The sequence below is a fragment of the Danio aesculapii genome, chromosome 19, assembly GCF_903798145.1.
Source record: "Danio aesculapii chromosome 19, fDanAes4.1, whole genome shotgun sequence".
NCBI lineage: Eukaryota > Metazoa > Chordata > Actinopteri > Cypriniformes > Danionidae > Danio > Danio aesculapii.
Genome location: NC_079453.1, coordinates 7,123,020 through 7,146,759, shown reverse-complemented (window position 1 = coordinate 7,146,759; position 23,740 = coordinate 7,123,020). Strand labels below are relative to the sequence as shown.

At 35.8% G+C, this 23,740-nt stretch overlaps 2 protein-coding genes across 2 annotated transcripts in view; one reads left to right on the top strand and one right to left on the bottom strand.

Annotated features, from left to right (window-relative positions):
- The first annotated feature begins 3,871 nt into the window (after positions 1 to 3,871).
- zgc:174904 (uncharacterized protein LOC564690 homolog) lies at positions 3,872 to 15,480 on the top strand. The gene is made up of 6 exons (XM_056479625.1): positions 3,872 to 4,024; positions 6,905 to 7,030; positions 10,617 to 10,871; positions 11,774 to 11,955; positions 12,727 to 12,842; positions 13,499 to 15,480. Exons 1-6 carry the CDS (start codon positions 3,940 to 3,942, stop codon positions 13,653 to 13,655), a joined length of 921 nt encoding a protein of 306 aa, XP_056335600.1. The 5' UTR covers positions 3,872 to 3,939; the 3' UTR covers positions 13,656 to 15,480.
- Positions 15,481 to 17,373: 1,893 nt separating this feature from the next.
- pdk2b (pyruvate dehydrogenase kinase 2b) overlaps positions 17,374 to 23,740 on the bottom strand; it is a 40,590-nt gene continuing 34,223 nt past the window's right edge. Inside the window, exons 8-12 of the mRNA XM_056479129.1 lie at positions 21,555 to 21,631; positions 21,357 to 21,455; positions 20,423 to 20,533; positions 20,231 to 20,344; positions 17,374 to 18,445 (exon numbers count right to left, since the gene is read on the bottom strand). Coding sequence (XP_056335104.1) covers positions 18,302 to 18,445; positions 20,231 to 20,344; positions 20,423 to 20,533; positions 21,357 to 21,455; positions 21,555 to 21,631 — 545 coding nt within the window. The 3' untranslated portion in view covers positions 17,374 to 18,301. The remainder of the gene's footprint in view (positions 18,446 to 20,230; positions 20,345 to 20,422; positions 20,534 to 21,356; positions 21,456 to 21,554; positions 21,632 to 23,740) is intronic.

The following is a 23,740-nucleotide window of genomic DNA, read 5'->3' as shown; positions in this document are numbered from 1 at the left end:
GCTCACTGATAACAGGAATACATTTGCATGCTAGTATTTTTAGCATGTTTAGCTGTTGCTAAAGTATGTTCTTTAAATCTTGTGGCTAAAGAAACTAAATGTGACTTGGCAGTGCATGTGTTTGAGAGTGCATGTATTATATTCATTCATTCCTTAGGTGTAGTGCCTTATTTATCCGGGGTCACCTCAGTGGAATGAACCACCAACTGTTCCAGCATATGCATTATGCAGCGGATGCCCTTCCAGCTGCAACCCAGTACTTGGAAAGCATGTAATATATGTTTTGCTTTATTTTTTTACTGTGTAGTACTTTAATTTACAGTAAGATGAGGTAAAATGTACCCCTAACACCCTCCACTCTCTCATCTTTTTATTATAGATCCATATAAATATCAACTTTTGCAAGATTTAGTCAGTCTTTCAGGGTTTATTTACAGATCATTTTGTCTGTGTGTCTGGAAAATGGTAATCTGTTACACTGCATTATTCTAACTTTTTGGGCAGCATGGTAGTTAGCACTGAGACTGGATTTCCTCCAGGTGTTCTGGTTTCCCCCACAGTCCAAAGACATGCACTATTGGTGTATAGGATGAGCTAAATTGGCTGTCGTGTATGAGTTTGTGTGAATGTGAGAGTGTATGTGTGTTTTCCAGAACTGGGTTGCGGCTGGAAGGGCATCCGCTGCATAGAAACATATGCTGGAATAGTTGGCGGTTCGTTCCACTGTGGCGACCCCTATTAAATAACAAAAAAACAACAACAGAAGGTTAATAATGTTTTATAACTCTTTGAAGCATCCCCTTTTTAGGGCTTTGATCAAAATTGTGCTGTTTTGGTGACTGTCACTTTAAATTCAAATGAGATTGTGCTCTTTTTAAAAAAAGAAAAAACGCCTATGTGTCAGCATAGTGGCAGATTCAAAACAGGACTAACTTTGGGCTCTATTATAAACCCAGCGCAATAAGGCACAAGGCGTGAATGGCGTGATTCGTGGCTATTTTAAGACCAGCGCAACCCTGATTGTCACGTTTTGTACCACATTTTTTAAATAGCAAATTCATTTGCGTCACTTTGTGGACTCATGGGTGTGCCGGTCTATAAAGGAGGTGTGTTAAGGCGCATTGTTGGCGTGTTGCTATTTTGAGGAACTGAAATAGACAGCGCCATTGACCAGCTAAAAGCTGGTATAAAGTCCAGCACAGAGCATGTTAGTTATGCGCCTATGAGCTTACACATTGCTTAAAGGGCACCTAGGTTACCCCTTTTTTCATATTTAATATAAGTCTTTTGTGTCCCCAGAATGTGTCTGTAAAGTTTCAGCTCAAAACACCCATCAGATTATTTATTATAGCTGTTTGAAGTGTCTATATTATAGCTGGAAAAAAGGTTTTGCTGTTTTTTTTGTACTGGCCCTTAAAGGCTAGTCCTCCCCGCCCACCGTTCCCACGTGCCTGTCAGCAATCGCAGCCCTCGGCTGCCTCAGGAAGCAGATCTCACGTAACGTGTGTGAGAAATACTACAGTAAGAACTTTAACAATCAGTATTTGATGCATTTTTTTGTGGAGTTGCAACAATGAGTCACACACAATGTCATTACAAAGTTCACGCACACACACAGCAAGGACACACAAACACAGTGCAGACACATACACACACACACACACACACACAAACGTAGTGCAGACATACACACACACATAGCTCAGACACGCAGACACACAGAGAGAGAGAGACAGCGCGTCAAGCTTTGCACTCTTTTTGCACGCATACGTGACATGATACTGGTAATCTCCACTGCTGTATGGATATCTCTTATAGTAATGTACAAAATAAACCTGATTTAATGTCCACAAACTGAGACTGAAGCGTCTTCTTTTATAATTGTTCTGACACGCGGCTGTGCTGATGAAGTGCATCTGAAGTGAATCGCTGTAATTCATTACACACATGCTCTGTTTTAAAACATTTTAAACTTGTAAAACTCACTCTTGATCACTTTTGATGATGATTGATGATCCTAGCGAACTGAACAGATCTTTTATTCCCGGTTGCTTTGCGCTCGTCCTGTCTTGATGATATGATTATACATGTGACTACCGGACATATTAATGCGCGCAGCTGTCAATCAATATTGGTGGGCGGGGGGACCGCACTCCTACATAAAGTTGCGGTCGATCTGAAAACAGCTCCAATTGGTCCACCGTTTTTATGTTGATAAATTGGAAAAAAAAAGGACTGGTTGTGTTTATTTCACCCCAATATGACAGTTTATACACTATACTTACACACATTTCTGTCCAAACAGCTTGAAAAGTAGATTTTTTCACATAGGTGCCCTTTAAAACACACAGGATGTATAGCAATACACAAATATCTTTATAAAAAAAAGTTAAATGTTTCTTCATCTCGGGGTGCTTTTTCAGTTTATTCATGACAGTGTGCATTTGCATAATGTTATTTTTAGTACTAGTATTATTTATTATATGCATAATTATATATTTTTTAATAAAAACAAGTTTAGATTTGTCCGCCTGTCTGGTTTTGGAAATGTATGCATCACTATATGCATAAGAATAATGTGGTGTGTTTGGATATAACTCAGTTCTTTGATTACACTTCATTATTATTGTTCACTTATTCAATTGGAAACTAGAACTGAGTTTAGAAATTGTTTTACAACAAATATTTACACTTAACAAACAAAATTAAATATGTAGGCTAATAGATGTCTTCAATGGAGTGTGTACAACACCGTTTCCTTACTTCACTAAAGTAAAGGTGTAAATTAAAGAGTAAAAGTAAAGAGGCCGAATGGAGGAGGCCCCTTTTTTTATCCTTATGCTGCAGATGGTCTGTTTAACTGTTTTCTCGCTAGTACAGCAATCAGTTTTTTCACTTACGTCCGCCATGTGCACCAATGGTGTGAAGCAAAGGGAATGGAAGATGAGTCTCTGATTGGTTTAATGCACGTTATGCTCAAGACACACCCATAAATCATTAAAAGAATTAGCACAAACCTTTTTGAACATGCGCCCAGGCGCAAACTGTATTTTTACATTCTTAAAACAGCAAAAGTGATTCGGATGCACCCTTAATGCTTTTGTGCCATGCGCTTTAGACTTTGCGCCTAGATCATTAAAATAGAGCCCATTATCTCTATGAAAAACTAAAAATGTCAAAAGATGTGGCCCAGAAGAAGGTAGTCTATGGTGTTCAGCTTAAAACTTCACATTTATAATGCCTCTTAATAGCTGACATTTATCTTCAGCCGGTATGGTGTGAAAACTCTAATGGCAGACGGCTGCTTCTTACTTAGGCCTGTTTTTGTTAATGAGGGTGAGATCATCACTAATGGGCGGGGTTTTCTCCTTCTGATGATATCTACAAAGGGAGAATGTCAATCAAAGTGTTTCTGCAGACTGTTTTTATCAAGTGTGGTTATAAAAAAATCAATTTAGAGACCAAAACTGTGTTTAAACCCCTTATAAAAGTGATTATTGCATAATAGGTCGTCTTTAATAATTACTTAGGTTATGGTTTAGGAAACTAGTACTGACAACTATAAAATCAGTAAAATTTAAAAAATCACCAACCAAAAATTGAGCAATATGAAGGCTTTAGTCAGTAACCCTTTTAGTTTTCCCGCTCATGGTATAGTTACAGAAATCCCGGATAAAGTTAAAGGGTTACAAAAAGTGAAATCCTATAATAATTATAGCGAAGTGACTCATAGCTTGTTCACATAACAGCACTTTTAGGAAATTGCTCGTGATGTTTCCTGACTGTGCAAACATCTGGATCTCTGTCATGAGATCTACAATGTCGACCAATCCACATCCACCACAGGGTTGATTAAAAGCAGCCCTGCAGTTGAGCAACCTCTGCGGTGGTCAGAGTGTGCTTCATGTTTGTGTAAGTGTGCATATTCAAACGTGAGCAATGTCTGCAAACAGAGAAGAAATCCACAACAATCTCATTGACGGACCTGATGATGACTACAGCGGTCCAGAGCTGCGATATTCAGGTAAGACAATCTGAGTGAACATGCATGTAACCATAATTTGAATCAAATGTTTACTTTAAATATTGTATATAAGTATTTTTCTTCACACATTGTAAACAAAGCAGAAAAAAAGTTTTACAAAATGCATTATATAAATTGTATATATGTTCCTGATTTATTTAAAATATCTTCAAATTTTATATTCATGAAATCTGTTCAAGTTACTTGTACACTGTAAACAATTATACGATCAATAAGTCCTAACAGCATATGTTTTAGGTCATTGTAACTTATTCAACTAAGTTAATCAGGTTCTAACTTAATTTTATAAGTTACGCAAGCTGTTTTAAGTCAGTTTAACATAATATAAGTTCAATGGACTCATAAGGCTAATTTGATTCAATTTAAAAATATAAGGCAACCAGGATTTTTTTACAGTGTATGGTTTGCTTTATTCTGAGAAAAATAAGATAAATATGTTGTAATTTAGAGCATTTTTGTATAAATTTGCTATTGGTAAATAACAAAAAAGCTGCCTTGTTTTTATAAGTTTATATACATTTTTAGACAACTCAAAACTTCACAAGAGTTAAGAAATCAATATTTCAAGTCAATATGGAATAACCCTGATTCAGTCACAACCATAGACTAAAAGATATGGACATAGTATCTGTGACGTCACCCATAGGTTTCTGTAGAACGCAAAATAATCTACAAGTGGACCAGGGCGGGGCCAAGTCGGAGCACTGATTTTGGTCCCCTGGGTTCTGCGATTGGTTGGGGAAATCAAACCAAAACAAACCATTACAAGATTGGCAAGCAAATTTCGGTAAATTGCAACCTGCAGAACCTGAGAAGTTATACATTGAGCAACTAAGCATTGTTCTTATGACGTTTTTCTACAGGAGGAAAGCGCTTACTTGCAAACACTTCAACTATAGTCTGTGTTAGTAAGAAATCTAGGCACAACACTGTGACAACATTTCAGATCACTGTTCTATAGCCTACAGCTAATCACTCTGTCATTCTGGAGTGCTTTATAGGTCTAAAGAAAAACATAAATGATCTTAAATAAAACAAATACATTTATAGAGATGGTATAAGTATATCATTTCACTCACCTGGGAAATGGAGGCAACGTGAATGGTTTGTGAGCACAGTTAAGTGCACACAGCATGCCATATCATCTGATAATTGTAAGAAATAATTCCAAAAAGCAACTTACTGTGTAAAGCCACATAAAACAAAACAAAAATACGATTTATATGCCAAGTTCAGCGGTTAATCAGCCGGAATCAGCTGAGGTGAAGTGACTGCGACCAGCGAGACCTAGCTATCACTCAAGTGGCCACGCCCTTAAATATGCAGATCTAATATAACTTAATATAAATGAAACAGATGAGTTATAAAAAAAATTTGCCCCCTCACAGTTGTCATGAAGTGTAATATTAGCTATATAAACCAAAATTGTTTTTTTTACCAGGCTGTAAAGTTGCTTTTTCTGCTGTAAAGTTGGCCATTTTAACAGTGGGCTCAATAGAAATTTGCTCTATATGGAGCCAGGACTATAGCGAAATTTTGATGAATTGCAGTTTGAGTTACTTCCATATTTGCTTCACGAGGGAGAGCAGGTTGTTTGGTCACAACAAATAAAAACAATTGTTATTTAGTTTTCTGCAAAATAAATGGTCTAAATGACAGCATAATTTTTTTAATTTACTAATTTAATATATTTACAGAATATATTAAATCCTTTACTGAATAAAACAAATATTAACAATATACTCAAACCCATAACTAGTAAAAAAAAGTTTTTTTTACAGTCTTTATGTCTCGGATGCTCCATAAATGTCTAGTTGGTCACATTTTTGTGGAGATTTAAGCCTTGAAAGTCCAGCTTTTCAGCCATTCAGCGTAACTGGATAAAGCACAGATCAATACTCTCAGGGTTTGGGTTATCCTGGCCAAACTGTAAATGATTCACTCGTCAAAGCTGTTTAAAAAGTTTCAATTCTGTGTCAAAGAAATGTTATGCAATCTTTGTTTAACTTTGTGGAAACGTGTGTCATTTTAATACGATTATTATGTGCAGTGCCTCAGCATATATAAGTACACCCTTCACAAATCTATCTTTTAAATTCATATTTTTAATAGGAAGCTATGCAACATCATATTTTATTAATTAGATTAGTCCGTACTGAAGCCAAATCTGGAGCTTATCTAGCAAATTAATTTATGATAACGGTCCAAAAACTAATACACCCAAATTTATATGTTATAGAAAAATATTAGAAGTTTTAAAAAGAGGAAGAATCAAGAGAAGCAAAATTTTTTCAATGTGAAAAAATTAGTTGAAATTTTGTAGGTTGTAATTTTTTCCCCAATATTTTGCTTGAATTTAATTGTGAATAATGATTTCAATTTCTAAATATGTTTGGTGACTAAAATATAATTTTCAAAATTAGCTGTACTCAATTATGCTGAGCACTGTATAGTTGAATTATTAGCCCACAGTATATTTGTTTTGTGAATTTCTGTTTAACGGAAATAATATATATTTTTTACATTTGTAAAGATAATAGTTTTAATAACTGATTTATTTTATTTTTGCCATGATGACAGTACATAATATTTTACTAGATATTCTTCAAGATACTGGGTTTTCTCTGTAGACAATCAAGAAATAAATATTGCTTAATGGGGTTAATAATATCGACCTTAAAATGGTTTTAAAAAATGAAAAACTGCTTTTATTCTAGCCAAAATAAAACAAATAAGACTTTCTCCAGAAGAAAAAACATTATAGGAAATACTGTGAAAATTTTCTTGCTCTGTTAAACATCATTTGCGAAATATTTGACTAATAATTCTGACTTCAACTGTGTTTTTTTGTTTCTTCAGTGCTTCAAAATCCAGGAAAACATAGAAAGCGGTTTTGCCAAGAACCCTTCAAGGTGGCAACAGCCTGTCTGACTGCCTTCTGCCTGATTTTGCTCTTGATCCTGGTGGTCACTGGTCTTCATGCTGGTACTTCTGCTTTTTCACTTTTAAAACTTCTGTAATTTAGATTGTGAAAGATTGTGGTCATCCATAAGTATATTGCAGATGATTTAATTAGATTTTTATTCAGAATCTGCCAATTTTATTTTATACAATTTCTCTGTGTTAGAATTTTCTAATGCACCTACCCCGGGTCTACATTTCATACACTTGATTGGGGAAACACAGAATGTCGTCCTCACTCAAAAATGACATTTGCTGTTTGTTCAAACTATTTATTAAAGTTATTACACAATTCTTAATTGTTTTATGTTCAATCCACTCAATTTTGTAAAAACTAATATTCATTCATTTTCTTTTCGGCTTAGTGCCTTTATTAATCCGGGGTCGCCACAGTGGAATGAACTGCAACTTATCCAGCACATGTTTTACGCAGCGGATGCCCTTCCAGCTGCAACCCATTGCTGAGAAACATTCATACACACTCATTCACACACATACAATACGGACAATTTAGCCTACCTATACCACATATTTTTGGACTTGTGGGGGAAACTGGAGCATCCTGAGGAAAGCCACATGAACAAGAGGAGAATATGCAAACTCCACACAGATATGCCAATTGGCCAAGCCAGGACTCGAACCAGTGACCTTCTTGCTTTGAGGTGACAGTGCTAACCACTGAGTCACTGTACTGATGTTTTGGTCTGAAATTTACATTATAATATATGAGAAATACCAGTCCAGCAACAACTTACATAACAATAATTTCTGTACAATCTGTGATCATGTACCAACTTCATGTCAATTCAAAACCGTATGATTTTTCTTTCAATTGAACTTAAACCTTTTTTTAAAAATTAGTGGTTAACCATACTGTTTTGGTTGGCATAAACTTTCGTTATATGCTGAAATATAGTGAGTTTTATGTTCCAACTTTTTTTGCATATCATATTTTATGTTGAATTTAGAATATGTAATATTTTAAGATATAACATTTGAACTTTTCATTAAAAAAAAAACCTTATGTGCAGTTAAAATCCCCCCATCTCAAGGGGTTTATCCCAATGAATAAATATCAAATAAAATAGCAATTAATTAAATTAATCAAAATGTAAGTGTGGCACAGTGGCTCAGTGGTTAGCACTGTCACCTCACAACGAGAAGGTCACTGGTTCAGATCCCGGCTGAGCCATTTGGCATTTCTGTGTGGAGTTGGCATGTTCTCCCTTGTGTTGGCGTGGGTGCTCCGGTTTCCCCTACAGTCCAACAGTGCAGTATAGGTGAATTGAATAAACTAAATTAGCCATAGGGCGACAGGGTGGTGCAGTGGGTAGCGCTATCGCCTCACAGCAAGAAGGTCGCTGGTTCGAGCCTTAACTGGGTCAGTTGGCATTTCTGTGTGGAGTTTGCATGTTCTCCCCATGATCTTGTGGGTTTCCTCCGGGTGCTCTGATTTCCCCCACAGTCCAAAGACATGTGGTGTAGGTGAATTGAATAAGCTAAATTGTCCGTAGTATATGTATGTGTGTGAATGAGTGGATGGGTGTTTCCCAGTGATGGGTTGCGGCTGGAATGGCATCTGCTCCGTAAAACATATGTTGGATAAGTTGTTGGTTCATTCCGCTGTGGTGACCCCAGATTAATAAAGAGACCAAGTCGAAAAGAAAATGAATGAAATTGGCCATAGTGTATGAGTGTGTGTGTGAGAATGAGAGTGTATGGGTTGAGGCTGGAAGGATATCCGCTGCATAAAACATATGCTGGAATTGTTGGTTCATTCAGCGGTGGCGACCTCTGATAAAAAAGGGGCTAAGTCGAAGGAAAATTAATGAATGAATTATAAAAATGTATTATTAATGTATCATTATCAAATTAATTAGATAAAATTCATAACACTTTGGCAGCCGTGTTACATTTCTATTGTGTGTAATTGATTATATATTTACATTAACACTGTACCTAATAAAGTGAAGATTGAGTATATTTTGCTTATGAAACAAATCCTCCCATCAGCTTTTGTCGCAAATTATGAATATTTTATCATTATATTATGTGATAAGTTGGTGTTTACAGTATTTTCTGGACAAAATCAACACAACCAAATTATACAGTTGAAGTCAGAATTATTAGCCCCCCTGTTTTTTTTCCCCAATTTCTATTTAACGGAGAGAAGATTTTTTTTAACACATTTCTAAACACAATAGTTGTAATAACTAACTTCTAATTATTGATTTCTTTTAGCCATGATGACAGTACATAATATTTACCAGATATTTTTCACTTCTATACAGCTTAAAGTAACATTTAAAGGCTGAACTAGGTTAATTAGGCAAGTTAGGGAAGGGGTTTTCAAACTGTGGGGGGCGCGAGACATAGAGGCGTGCACTTTGTAATTTATTAATTTAACAGGGACAATGCTCATTAATAAACAGTGAGACTGTAAATAAGCCAGAGTTAGCCACGGGGGCTAATTTTCATCTGTTGCCCCCTGCCAGATTTTAAAAGGCAACCTAAAATCAAAAAACACATCATCACACATACAGAAACAGTAAAGTTACAAATGACAACAGGATAAAACATGTAATAAGAATTTCTTAAAATGTTAGACAAAAGAATTACACATGATTACATGATTACACATGACTTGAGTAAATTATGATGACGATTGTTATGCGTTTACTAGAGGGAATAATATGATTAACGTTAGCTCCACGGCTAACTATCAGGCACCTGTAGAGTTAATGTGTTTCAGTAAAATATATACAAATAAAATGGAGCGGGTGCTTTTTGAAATGAATGACGGTGAATGAGTGAAAGTCAAACCGGTGAGCCGTCTGACAAAAAAATTGCCCTTCTGAATCAAATCAGCAGGATGCCCATCTGGATCTTTGACTTACTTTGAGGACACTACTGACTACGTTTACATGGACATCAGTAATAGTTATTTGCCTTAATCTGAATAAGACAATAATATAATTACGTGAAGTGCCTTATGAATGTTAAGTCACCAGGCTATTCACGTTTCCTGCATGAATTTACAAGTCTCATGTAATTTTGGTTTTCATCTTCAATTTCTTGACTTTAACTGCAGTTCAGCAGTTTAACTTTCTCTCATGAACATTTCATTCATGCCCCCGTGACAAACTGGGGTATTTGACGTGAATATGAAGGACTTGTGGAAGAGTGTTGCTTTTATTGATACCCCATGTTGAGAAAAAACTACTTTTTTCTCACTCGGGCAAGTAAAATTGGACAAACTTGTCTCCTAAAAGTTTGAAAACCCCTGAGTTAGGGTAATTAGGCAAATCATTGCATAATGATGGTTTGTTCTGTAGACAATCAGAAAAATATTTCTTAAATGGGCTAATCATTTTGATCTTAAAATGTTTTTTTGTTTTTTTTTGTATTATTAAAAACTGCTTTTATTCTAGCTAAAATAAAAAGAAAAAAATTCACATGAGGGCTAAAAATGTTGACTTCTTTTATTGTGTAAGCCAATTGCAACAATATGATAGCAATTGCAAACTCATGATCTTCCAGTACTTCTTTCTTGATATCCCTCACATGTCTGTTTACGCACATCTGCTTTATTCTTCCTCTTCTGTTCAAGGCAAGACCAGTTCATCAGGTCAGGATTCCTCCTCCAGTGCTGCTGCAGCACACCAGCAGACAGGCTCTATTAACGTAAAAGCTCTGACTGCTGAACTGCAGACGGCCAAGAAAGAGAAGAGTGAACTGGAGGAAAAGAAGAGTGAACTGGAGAAAGAGAAGAGTGAACTGGAGAAAAAGAAGAGTGAACTGGAGAAAGAAAAGAGTGAACTACAGAAAGAGCTGTTGCAGCTGAAGGATAAAATCACTAAGCTTGGTTAGTGAAGTGCAAGCTCATGCGTTTGTGTTAGCAACAAACAATGGCTGTATCTTAAAGGGTCATGAAACCCCGGTTTCCGTTCAAGTCTACCTCAGAATTAAAAAAAAAAATGCTCCGAGATGGGCGTGGAAAGCAAAGAGAAGAGTAGGCGTGGCCAGCAGAGCAGGGGAAAAAGAGGGGAGTGAACAACTGTTGTCAGTTGGCTCTCAAAATGAGACAAACCGTGAGGAGACTCATGATTTTATAGTTAAGAAAGTTAAAATGCAAAGAAATGAACAGTAATTTAATGCTCTGCTACATTTGCTATCCGTAATTTTACACATAACCACAATTTGTTATATCATTATAAAGATAAGGATGTTTATATAAACACTATAAATGAGGAGGACTTCTCTCCTCCTAAATCCATGGGTCTGAATGCAGACACAGTGAATAGGAGTGCAGCAGGTCTCTTTCCCTGTCTATTCCAACCATTAGCCCTGCCGGTAATCTGGAGGATTTTTTAAAAAGGCGGACACAGCAGTACGGATATACTGTAGGCGATGTGTCTGAATGGTAACAAACTCAAATGATAAAAGATACAGTCCGCCATTCTCCAATTCTCATACAGCTCTCCTGACAAAAATGCTTGCTGTATCTGCCCTGACAGCATTGCGTGGAAAAACATGCAACAAACCCTGTGGATCATAGAAACAAACACATACGACCAGGGGCGGTGCTAGACCTAATTTAAGGGGCACATGCCCCAGTAAAAATCGCCAGTGCTCCAGTAAATGCTTTGAGATATGATCTTATTCTAATTCTAATGCAGGGGATAGGGAATGAGGGTATAGGGTCAATTTTAGATACAGACAATATCTATTATATTTCATAAAATGAACATGTTTGGGTCTTTTTAGAGGCGACACCTGGATCACGAATCACTCCAGCGCCGACCACAAGTCCTTGTCCTCAAAACTGGAAGCATTTTAACGGCAGCTGCTACTTCATCTCGGTGACCACCAGGAGCTGGACAGACAGTCAGACGTACTGCAAGAGATACGGAGGACACCTGGCCATCATCCTCACTGCTGAGGAACAAGTGAGGATTTGATCAATTTTTAAAGGCCATTGAGCAATATTTGTTTTTTTTTACCAATAAATATGAGTAATATAAAATATTACAAATATAATATTGTAAATCTTCCTATCGAAAATATTCATTTAAATAAGAGATTTGTGAGGGGTATACACACAGTTGAAGTCAGATTTATTTGCCCCCCTTTAATTTTTTTTTCTTTTTTTAAATATTTCTTAAATTATGTTTAACAGAGCAAGGAAATTTTCACAGTATGTCTGATAATATTTTTTCTTCTGGAGAAAGTCTTATTTGTTTTATTTCGGCTAGAATAAAAGCAGTTTTTATTTTTTTTAAAAACATTTTATGGTCAAAATTATTAGCCCCTTTAAGCTATTTTTCCCCTTAGTCTACAGAACAAACCATTGTTATATAACTTGCCTAGTTAGCCTAATTAACCTAGTTAAGCCTTTTAAGCTGTATAGAAGTGTCTTGAAAAAAATCTAGTGAAATATAATTTACCATCATCAAGGCAAAGATAAAATAAATCAGTTATTAGAAATGAGTTATTAAAACTATTATGTTTAGAAATGTGTTGAAAAAAAATCTTCTTTCCGTTAAACAGAAATTGGGGGAAAATAAACGGGGCTAATATTTCAGGGGGGGCTAATAATTCTGACTTAACACTGACTTTCTATGTGTGTTTTTAAAGAGAACATAACATTCTGTACTGCAATATACAATAGAGGTAATGTTCTTCGTTGAAATATTTAACCTTTTCTGACCCTGATAAAGACATTCATATGGGACCTGCTGCCCCGCGGATACTGGAACGCTTACTGGTTTGGCATTAGTGATGAAAAAGTAGAAGATGACTGGCACTGGGTGGATGGAACCAAACTGGTGGGAGGGTAAGAATAACAACTCCTGCTCTCAGATCACTACAGATCCTCTATGATAAACAAGACCAGTTAAAACTGCTGAATCGTATTTGTCAACTTCTCATTTTGATCCTATTGTCTTGTGGTTATGCACTGAATCATCTGTTCCACTTCCCATTTCATTTGAAAAATAAAATCTCCTGCCATCGATGCTTTTTAATGATGATATGCTGATTTCTATTCATGCTTGCCAGTGCTTAGGAATCAGGAATATTTAGGGAATATTTCATAAAACTGTTCTAATGTACAATAATAACGCATCCATATTTTATTTTGTGCTCATTTTACGCATCCAAGTAAGTTTTTAATCACAGTCTGATTAATTATAATTCTATTATAAATGAATTTCTTATAAGCAACATCTATTTTGTGTGCAAAAAACTTTTTAAAAACCTGAAGGGAGAAAATTAAATGATAAAATAAGAGTTATTATGCTCATACATGTTTAAAGAAGGACATCATTGGAAAACTAGCTGCCTGACTGGCTAAATACTGTATTTTTGTGGATTTGTGCAAACAGGCATCATATTGACAGCATTGTTGTCTGTATGCACAACTATTCAAAACTGCAAAGATCTTATAGTGAATGTACTGTGCCTTTAGTAAGACCGTCTTTTTTTCCATAGTTTCTGGGAAGACGGCGAGCCCAATAACCATATTAATGAAGACTGTGGCTACATGATAAAGACTGATGTTTTGACACGTGTGGCTATAAGGAGCTGGTATGATGCACCCTGCTACATGTCTTTGCCCTGGATCTGTGAGAAACCGGCTTCATCTTGATCATCATCATCATCATCACCTTTACTGATCATTAATAATACACATACATAGTTAACATTGTGTTTAGATTGTCTCAGGGTTTAAAATGTCGAACTGCAGTCAAAATGCATTTAACTGTATTTTATAAATCTAACAGGGTATACATTTGGTCATTATCTACATTTGGTTTTTTTACACTAGGGTGAGTGAGCTATTTTGTTAACTGCTTGAATCTTATAGAAAATCATAGACTAGTTTCAGTCTGATTTGTCTTAACCTTATGGTAGCCTATAGGCTATGTTTTTAGCATGTTTAGCACATGTTTCTCTATGCTATTGCTAAACTACTTGTAGTGTCTTGTTTTGTCTTTGAAAACTGTACATGTATTCTATGTAGTTTAAGGGGTAACGATTTTAAAACAGAAGTCTTATTTTTATGTGAGAGACAAAAGTATTCAGCAAGAGTTAAAGATGCAAAGAAATATAAACAGGCAAAAATATTAAAAACATTAGCGAGTTATATGGGGAGTAAACGATGACAAAGGCTTTGCCATTTTAAAAAGACATAAATGTAATATAAAATAAATGAAATAGAAAAGTATTTTAGTGGAAATATTGCTGTCTAGCAAAGATTTATATACAGTACTATAGACAAGTAATTTTGGATGTATCTGGTAGTTCCACTTACACACAGTAGAGGGCAGCAGCGAGTCAATTTCTCAAAATGCGACCCAGTCTTTATGAATTAGTCGTGTATTTCACATCACTTCAGTGTTGCTAAACTGATGGTTCTAGGTTTATGTTAATACCATGTTTTAAAGTTTTAAAGTAACACCTATGGTTATAGTATGAATTGATTTAGAAATCTAGTTAGGCTACACCATAGACAGGTTACCACTCAAGTGTGCCAACTAATACAAACGCAAGCCAAAGTCTATGGAAAGCAACACTAACCCTGTTTTTTATCTGATTTGTCTCTCCTTGGCATACAAAACAAGGTCTCAGCGACTTTGCTCTGTAGTTCCGCTTGATAGATTTTAGCGTTTCGTAATTCGCACGCATGGATGAGTTCAGGTCGTGTCCTCTGACGTCCCGTCCTGATTTAATGATTGAGGAAGAATGTATTTAAATGAGGACACGGTTTTACTGTATCAGCTTAATCATAGTTCATAAACAACTCAGGTCAGACTAAAAGCACGTAGGCTACGCTGTATTTGTGTAGCTTAATATGTACGCTTTTCACATTATTAGAAGAACTAGAACCATCATAGACGTTGTATTGAAGGGGCGAATCACAAGGGGGACAAATCCCCTAATTAACGCTCGACCCCCCCTTGAAGTACATCAAAATAAGATGTATGGGGGGGGGGGGGGGGTTAATAGTTAAGAAATAGTTTGCTCTAATCTGTATCTTAAATCATATTAATAATTAAGTTAATAGGTAACTTTAATATACATTTTACCACCCCTGCAATGGTTCATACCATTGTGAATGGATGTTTGCGCCAAAAATACTAATTTAGCGGTTTGAAACCGGCAAACCTAGAGCAACAGACAGTAAGGTAAGTGTTCACAAAAAATATTTCTTGTAAAATAGGCATTTATATTGTAGGTGTCTGTAAAACTAGATGCATAGTTTGTATTTTGTTACACACTTGATTGCACATGGAGGTTAAACAGTAAAATAAAACCTACGTCACGTACAGTCTTTCATGTCATCCCTTAATAGGATTATTTAATTTCACAAATGTCATTGAAAAACACTTAATATCCCCCAAAACACTGAAAACACAGTAACAACTTTGATTAATAAATTAGATGTGATTAAAGAATATATACATTTGATTCCCCCCCCCCCCCCCTGAATAATTCGCACTCTGGTTGTAAAGTTATAATAGAAGTTATTTTGGTTTTAATAGAAAGTGTACTGTGTAATTTTGTCTTCTGCTGGTGGCATGTTATAACTAATAAATCCTAAATGTTCCAATTAAGATGTAATATTTTTTAATTGCTAAAATCAAATGTGTTTGTAGTGGAAACCATTAGAATCTTCTGTGACGTTTTTCTATTGTTAATTCATCCAGGTGAACATGCTCATGGGGTAGAAATGTAGTCGACTAAGTCGTTTTAAAGCCATTTCATCTGTATGAATTTCTTATTTTCAAGGGTGTCCCCAGGGTCTTAAAAAGTCTTAACATGTTTTAAATTCTCTGAAATTTTGTCTTGCAGGTCTTAAATAATTGTAAACGAGTCTTAATTTCCCTATGTCTATGTAAAACTACCCAATCGGGCCAACATGCATCCAATCACCAACAATCTAAACAAACCAACAAAACTTTTTTGTTCATAACCCTATTTATCAATGTGGTTTAATTGTCGTACTTAATTACTTAACGTAAATTTTCCCTTTGTATTTATAGTCCTTATATGTTGAGGACACTGACCTGGACAGACTGTTGTGCATACATTAAGTTTATTATAGCTTTTTTTAAAGATAAGTTACAGTGTGTGGAAAATATGTATGCGTTGGTTTGCTTGTTTTGACAATTTCTTTAAAATTTATAATAGTCTTGAATTTGGCTTTGTGAAACCTGCAGAAACCTTATATTCCTTCAGATTTCTTTTTACTTTCTATGGGTGTAGACGTATTAAAAGTATATCATGTAGATTTTGGTAAACTACTGTAGTTTACACATTGTATTTACAGTAATCCATGCATTGGTTATACAAAATAAAATAAAATGCACTAATAAATAATTTTCCACCAGCAATACATGAATTGTGTGGATAAAAGAACTTAATATATGACAAAAAATTGCACTACATGAAAATGAACCCTTTTTACAATACATATTATAGTAAAAACGTTTACAAAGTAGTGTTTGTTGAAATAATATGACAATAAACACCATTTTACGTCACTATAATGCAGTGTTTCCCAACCCTGTTCCTGAAGGCACACCAGCGGTACACATTTTCAACCTCTCTCTAATCAAACACACCTGAATCAACTCATCATGACATTAGAAGAGACTCCAAAACATGAAATTAATGGTTGAGATAAGGCAGAAATCCAAAATATGTACTGTTGCTGTGCCTCCAGGAACAGGGTTGGGATACACTGCTATAATAGACTACAGCTAAAATAAATAGCCTTGCACATTCAAGCTTTACATTAAAATGAAGAGGATACTGCCTGGATATATTTCACAATTTTTTTCACTGGGGTCTGCACCATGAAGATGGATTAGCTTGCTAGCCAGTTGTATCATTTCAGTTTGTACTGATCTTATGTTTTAGGTAACATGACGGCAGCTTGACTTTAAGCACTCTTTGCTGCCATGGTATCACGAAGCAATTACCTTTAGCTACCTTCATGGTACCTGAAGCACAGAATTGGTGCAAACTGGGATGATACAACTGGCTAGCCAGCTAATCCAGCTTCATGGTACAGGCCCCAGGAAAAAAAAGTTTAAACTTTAGTGGCTAGCCTGCTAATCTTTCTTCAGACACAAGTGGACAAGCAATCCATAATTTCAATGTCTTCTTTTTCATCTCTGGTCTTGTATTAACATGCTGAATCAGGTGTTCTAAGAACAAAATTGGGAAACACTGATGTATGAGAGCATCTTGTATTCATTACGTGTGTACATCATGTTCTTGGTTATATAATCGCATGTGATTACGCCTCTCTCTGAAATACTTCCTCAAATTGTTGCAATAATAAGCGCTCAGTCATCTTGGTGAGAAAAATGATTTATTTAAGTTACATTAGAAACAACAAGGGTCCTTTAAACAAAGCGAACAGCCATTAGAACATACTGTACATTGTGTGGTCATTCATAATGCAAACAGAACACAACAGCACAATGTTATTAATAAATGCTTACATATGTGCTTAAATATCAAGTATTAATCAAAGATCAAGTATGATTTCAAAACATCCAGCCTCTTTAAAGAGGAAAAAAACACATCTTTGGCCATAGCCTCCCTTTTTTTGAGTTGACACTCTACGATTCATCTGGGTTTGTTTGTTTTCTTCTTAATCCACCTGCATTTCCAGCCTGATTTCACAAGGAAACCTAACTATTTTACCTTTTGTCAGTTTAATGGCTAATTCGTACGAGTTCAGTCAAATAAAAATTTTGAAAAAGAGGCGTGGCAACAAACCCCACCCCTAAACCCAACCGTCATTGGGGGATGAGCAAATCGTACTAAATAGTACGAATGAGATCATGCGAATTAGCCACAAAATCAAAAAGTTACGAATTGCTGTGAGATAGCATTAGCATTTCTTCTGCCTTTGGTATTTTACCACTTTCCAGCACATACCATTCTCTCCACCTGCTTTCTGTGACTTAACTCTTCTTCCATTAAGTTCACATGCATCTAACCATCTTTCATCCATTCAGGTCTAAACATGCGCCTGAGCTTTTGCTGAAAAACATCTACTTCAGCAGCACCACAGTGAGTAGTTTACACTAAGGAATCTACTGTTTTGCATCTTAAATACTGGCCTCATGCATTTTGAGTGCTCCCGGACAACAGTACTCAAAGAATATTGGGAAATCCTATCACTGGTCCCCAAGTTCAATAAGGAATGCAAGCATTCACAAAGGTAGACGATCTCTTTAAGGCCTTTTGTTAAAGGCAAGCGACTCTGGTGGTTCACTTTGCAGCCTTGTATGCAGCTACATTCAGCGGCTCTTTGCTCGGGACGCACCAGTCATCGGCTTCCTGGTTGACTTTGTAATTTCGCAAGGCGGTCTTATTAAACACCGGAAGCTTCTCCACTGAGTCTGTGGACAGAGCCTGCGAAGAGAAGAATGGGGATTAATGATTTGAAGACTGAACAGAGATTAACAGGATGTTACAACAGTTTCTAGCTCAGCGATTAAGGTAAGTGTAAACTAGACACTCATGATTCGTCATCTTGCTGTGTTTAAAATTTACCTAAAAATGAATATGTTCTCAGTAGCTGGGTTTCCGTCATTCTGTATTAATTCAAATTTTTAAAACGAGTGAGGAAACACCAAATTTCTAATAAAAATCTCAAAAGTAGATTTTACGTTTGGTTAAGGTGTTTAAAAATGGGTTAATGCAAAAATGGTTGTCAATGTTTCTGACATAATGAACATTACACCCACATAACTCCATTACTGTGCGTTCACACCGAAGGCGGCGAGAGTGTTAAAGTAGCCGGAAGTCATTCATTTTCAATGGGAGCAGGCGGCAAGGCGTGCACATTTTTGCCGGTGTGGGCGGCGAGGAGAGTTGAAATCAAGTGAACTTTTTTTATAATTATTATTTCGTGGTTTTTACCTTTATTGGATAGGACAGTAGAGAATATTGAGAGGAAAGCATGGGGAACAGAGAGAGAAGAAGGATCGGCATAGGACAGCGAGGTAGCAATCGAACTCAGATCGCAGTGAGCACCGGAGTGCTGATGCACTAACCACTACACCACTGGCACCGACAAGTCAGCTTTATGGTAATGAGTTATGATGCGGTTCGGCGGCAAACAATTGGAATGTAGAAGTCCTTTACTTGAGAGGATTCCAGACAACACAGTCCTGTGAACTTTGGTTCTGACCACAGTTGTTCCCAAGGGTTGGACTATTGTGGTTGCTGGATTTCCACTTATTTACAATGTTTACGATGACAAGGACATGAATAAGAAAAGTTACTGATGTGCATTAATGTTATTTTTTTTTCCTTCAAAAAAAGTGGGAATTTTATGCTAACTATAATGACAGTAGAAAACAGTATTGCTGCTTCAGTATATTTCAAACATATGGACATATTGGATAAGTGGAGCAAAGCCACACCACATGCAATAACTTGATCTTCCATAGTTAGATAAATTTGATAAAAGGCACACAAATTTATTTGCTTATATGATGCAGCAGCCTCTTTAAATATATATCAATGTAGCCAATCTTGACGCTCTCGCTGCTGGAGCTGAAAAGGCCGACAGTGTTGTTGGCAAGGCGGCCAGAGCGACCTTTGATGCTCTCGCTGCCTTCGGGATGAACGTACAGTTAAGCCTTGTTTACTGTTGGTTGCTAGGTTACCAATACTACAGTGAGCCTCTCTAACAACTTGATGATAAAAACCTAGTTCGCATCTGGGATTTTTTTTTTTTTTTTTTTTTTTTTTTGCAAATTTTGAAAAGATTCAGCAAAAAACAGTCCAAGGCACTCAAAAATTGTGGGAAAAGTATTTAAAAGACTTTTTGACAAACAACTGCCTTCATCAGGGTAACAGTGATCAAGTGCGTCTGGAGTTTCTTTTGAATGCTACGGTCTCATGACTCATTAGAATATCTAAACAATACTAAAATAATATATTGAAAACAAGGTCAACTCAACAATTATCATTCATTTGAAAAGATTCACTTCATGTTAGGATGGAAACCCAGCCATTGTATAATTATTGTGCCAAACCTATATGACTCCATTGTGAATAAAATAACTATATCTAGTGATTCATCAAAAATCTGCTCCTTTTGTGTTTCTCCACAACACTACATAAAAGTCAAATAGGTTTGGTCTGATATGAGTGTGAGGAAATGAATGATTTCTCAGATCTTCTCACCTTCAGCTGAATCACAGCATCCGTGCCATAACCCTCCAATGGATAAAGCTGGAGATCTCCTTGAAAGTAGCGCGCGTACAGACGGGAGATGGGAAGACCATAACCAAAGCCAGCCTGAGGGAATAACAGACTTTCAGTTTTAAATAAGAAAACCTACATGCTGCTATCGTCATGTTAAAAAGTGTCCCGTACCATTGGGGTCCGTTGATGGTCACCAATAGTAGGTCTGGGTGCTGTTGAGTACATGTAGCTAAAAAGTCTCTCGATCTTCCTGAAGGGAACACCGCCGCCTCTATCACTGATCTGGAGCAAGAACAAGCCGATGTTAATTGTAGGCCGCATTACATGAACTGAGAAATATGTGCGGGTTGTGTTTTTAAGACTGTGACTAAGGCATTGATTGGTGGGTAAGAGTATGTGTAAGAAGATAAATATAATCTTATGATCACGGCTCTATTTACTATTAAGCAGCATAAATATAGCATTGCAGTTCAATGTCTGCTTTATTGCGCTGTTTATCCACCAGCAGGGCAAAGGTCGGCTGTATCATTAATACATGTCAAAGCTGAAAGATCCGGTTCAGATGAAGTGTGATCAAGGGTGAATACAGTATTAGCCTTTAGGACAATTTATATAACGTTATCAACAGATCTAGGCCAATGTATTGGTGTTACGGGTGGTTAAAATGGACAGTGTGACCTCATTAGAGTTTTGTAGGTTAAAGATTAAGATAAAAATATTCTTAAATATGCAGATTTAAGCGGCACGGTGGCTTAGTGGTTAGCACTGTCGCCTCACAGCAAGAAGGTTGCTGGTTCAAGTCCTGGCTGGGCCAGTTAGTATATCTGTGTGGAGTTTGCATGTTCTCCTCATGTTGGCGTGGGTTTCCTCTGGGTACATCGGTTTCCCCCACAGTCTAAAGACATGCGTTATAGGTAAATTGACTAAACTGACCATAGTGTACGAGTCTGTGAGTGTTTCCCAATACTGGGTTGAGGCTGGAAGGGCATTCGCTGTATAAAACATATGCCGGAATAGCTGGCGGTTCATTCCGCTGTGGCGACCTCTGATAAATCAGAGACTAAGCCGAATGAACGAATGAATGCAGATTGAATTATTAACTCACCTTGATTGACAGATCTTCTCCTCCTAGAGCTACCATGACTTTGATTGGTGGCAGTGTGCTGCTTGTTTCGTGGTTCTCAATAGTAGCCCTCATTGCGTTCTAGAGTTGGAAAGACATATTATTAACTTATTTATAATCTTTAACTAAAAAGTAATCCAGATGAATCTGGAATATGCTAGAATATAGTATCACTCCTACCTTGAAAAGCTCAAAAACCATGTGGTAGAGATGAGATGGAACGTAGGAGATCTCTATTGGCTGTGATTTGTTCTTTGCTACAATAAAGAAGAACAAATATTGTCAAATTACAATGCAATATACTTTATGAGCAAAAAGTATCATCCTAAAATTGGAACAACCCTAATATATATATATATATATATATATATATATATATATATATATATATATATATATATATATATATATATATGTGTATATATATATATATATATATTTATAATTATATTTATAATTATATAAATATAAATATATATATATATATATATATATATATATATATATATATATATATATATATATAATTTATTTTTGTAATTTTGATTTTCTGTACTTGCATGAAAATCTATTCAGCAAATTGTAACACTTGAAATTTGTTAAAAAGTATTTTAAAAAATTAATGAAAAAAAATTTATAAATAAAAACTTGCACACAACCAAGCATATTTTTATAGAAAGAATTCGGCACACAGACAAAAAACACTTTGGGTATTTCTGACCCATGAGGGACACTTTTGGAGGGTTAAATGGAAGAAAAGCCTAAATTAATGCTGTTGACCATATACATCTATCTATCATATCCATTCAGAAGTACTAAATCACTTCATATGGATTTTTTCTCCTTTTTTTGCTCTTTTAATTAACATTTTGAATATTTTTTTTTGTGTTTAAATATTAAGCATATCTTTACTTATATTTCAAATATGAACAAATTTATGTTGAATTTTGAACAACTAAAAATAAATGATGAACGAATTTTAATTTTGGTCTGAACAAACCCTTAATAAGTGATTCATATATTTGAACATGTCTGTTCCTCACCGTTTATCTCTCTCATCTCCAACTCAGGTGATCCGAGGTAATTCTGTTCACAGAGCATTTTAGCGCTTTCATAGGCATCTGAAACAGTACACAGGACATCATTATTGAGTCTGCACTTGTCGCTAAGGTAATATTTGCATAAATACTCGATTACACTCGATTGCACTCACCTCTGATTACATCTGTGACGTCACAGCAGGAGTCAATGCACCCGATGCTGCTGGGATGTCCTGGATTTGTGGAGCCATCAAAGATCAGAGCTGGAGATACAGCAGGAATCACAGGGTTATAGGTAATCATTTTCTGATATCCAGTGAATGATTAACTTGAATGAGAGCAGGCCGGATTATTCAAGATCTAATGACCCGAGCATTTGCTGAGGAAGCATGCAGTGCTCATTAGAGATGAAAATCTGAAATCTTTATTTTAATGACCCGATCTCGGTTTTATTGCAATAATTTTATACAATAAAGTGTGTAAATGAAATATTATCCGAGGCTGGTGACATTGACAACAGAAGAGAACGATATTCTACATTCACTTTAATTGATTTACAAGTATTGACCTTTGTTTATGTCATACATCTGCGAGTTTTTAACATAAAAAGAAATTGCATTGATAATACTTCTGTGTTTTGGAGTTTCACATTAACTTATGTTTAGCTGATAGCTTGGAGTTTTAGGTTTCAGGAAATCAGAAAGAACAATTTGCATAAATGGCTGTTCACATATCACGCCTTTTGAGCACTCAAGTTTGCTATTTCAAATGAAGACAGGTGTAAACATAGAGCGATGGGTTTGCTTTTTACGGCATCTTTCTTTTTCAGAAAGCTGGAAGTGCACTGCATCAACCAATCAGCTGCATGGATTATACACATTTCAGTAATAATCATAAACTACAGTTGAAGTCAGAATTATTAACCCCCCCTTTTTATTTCCCCCCAATTTCTGTTTCAACACATTTCTAAACATATTAGTTTTAATAACTCATTTCTAATAACTGATTTATTTTATCTTTGCCATGATGACAGTATAAAAAAATATTTGACTAGATATTTTATACAGACACTTCTATACAGTTTAAAGTGACATTTAAAGGCTTAACTAGGTTAATTAGGTTAACTAAGCAGGTTAGGGTAATTAGGCAAGTTATTGTATAACAATAATTGTTCTGTAGACTATTGGGGAAAATTAGCTTAAAGGGGCTAATAATTTTGACCTTACAATGGCTAAAATTATTTTTAAACTGCTTTTATTGTAGCCGAAATAAAACAAATAAGACTTTCTCCAGAAGAAAAAATATTATCAGACATACTGTGAAAAT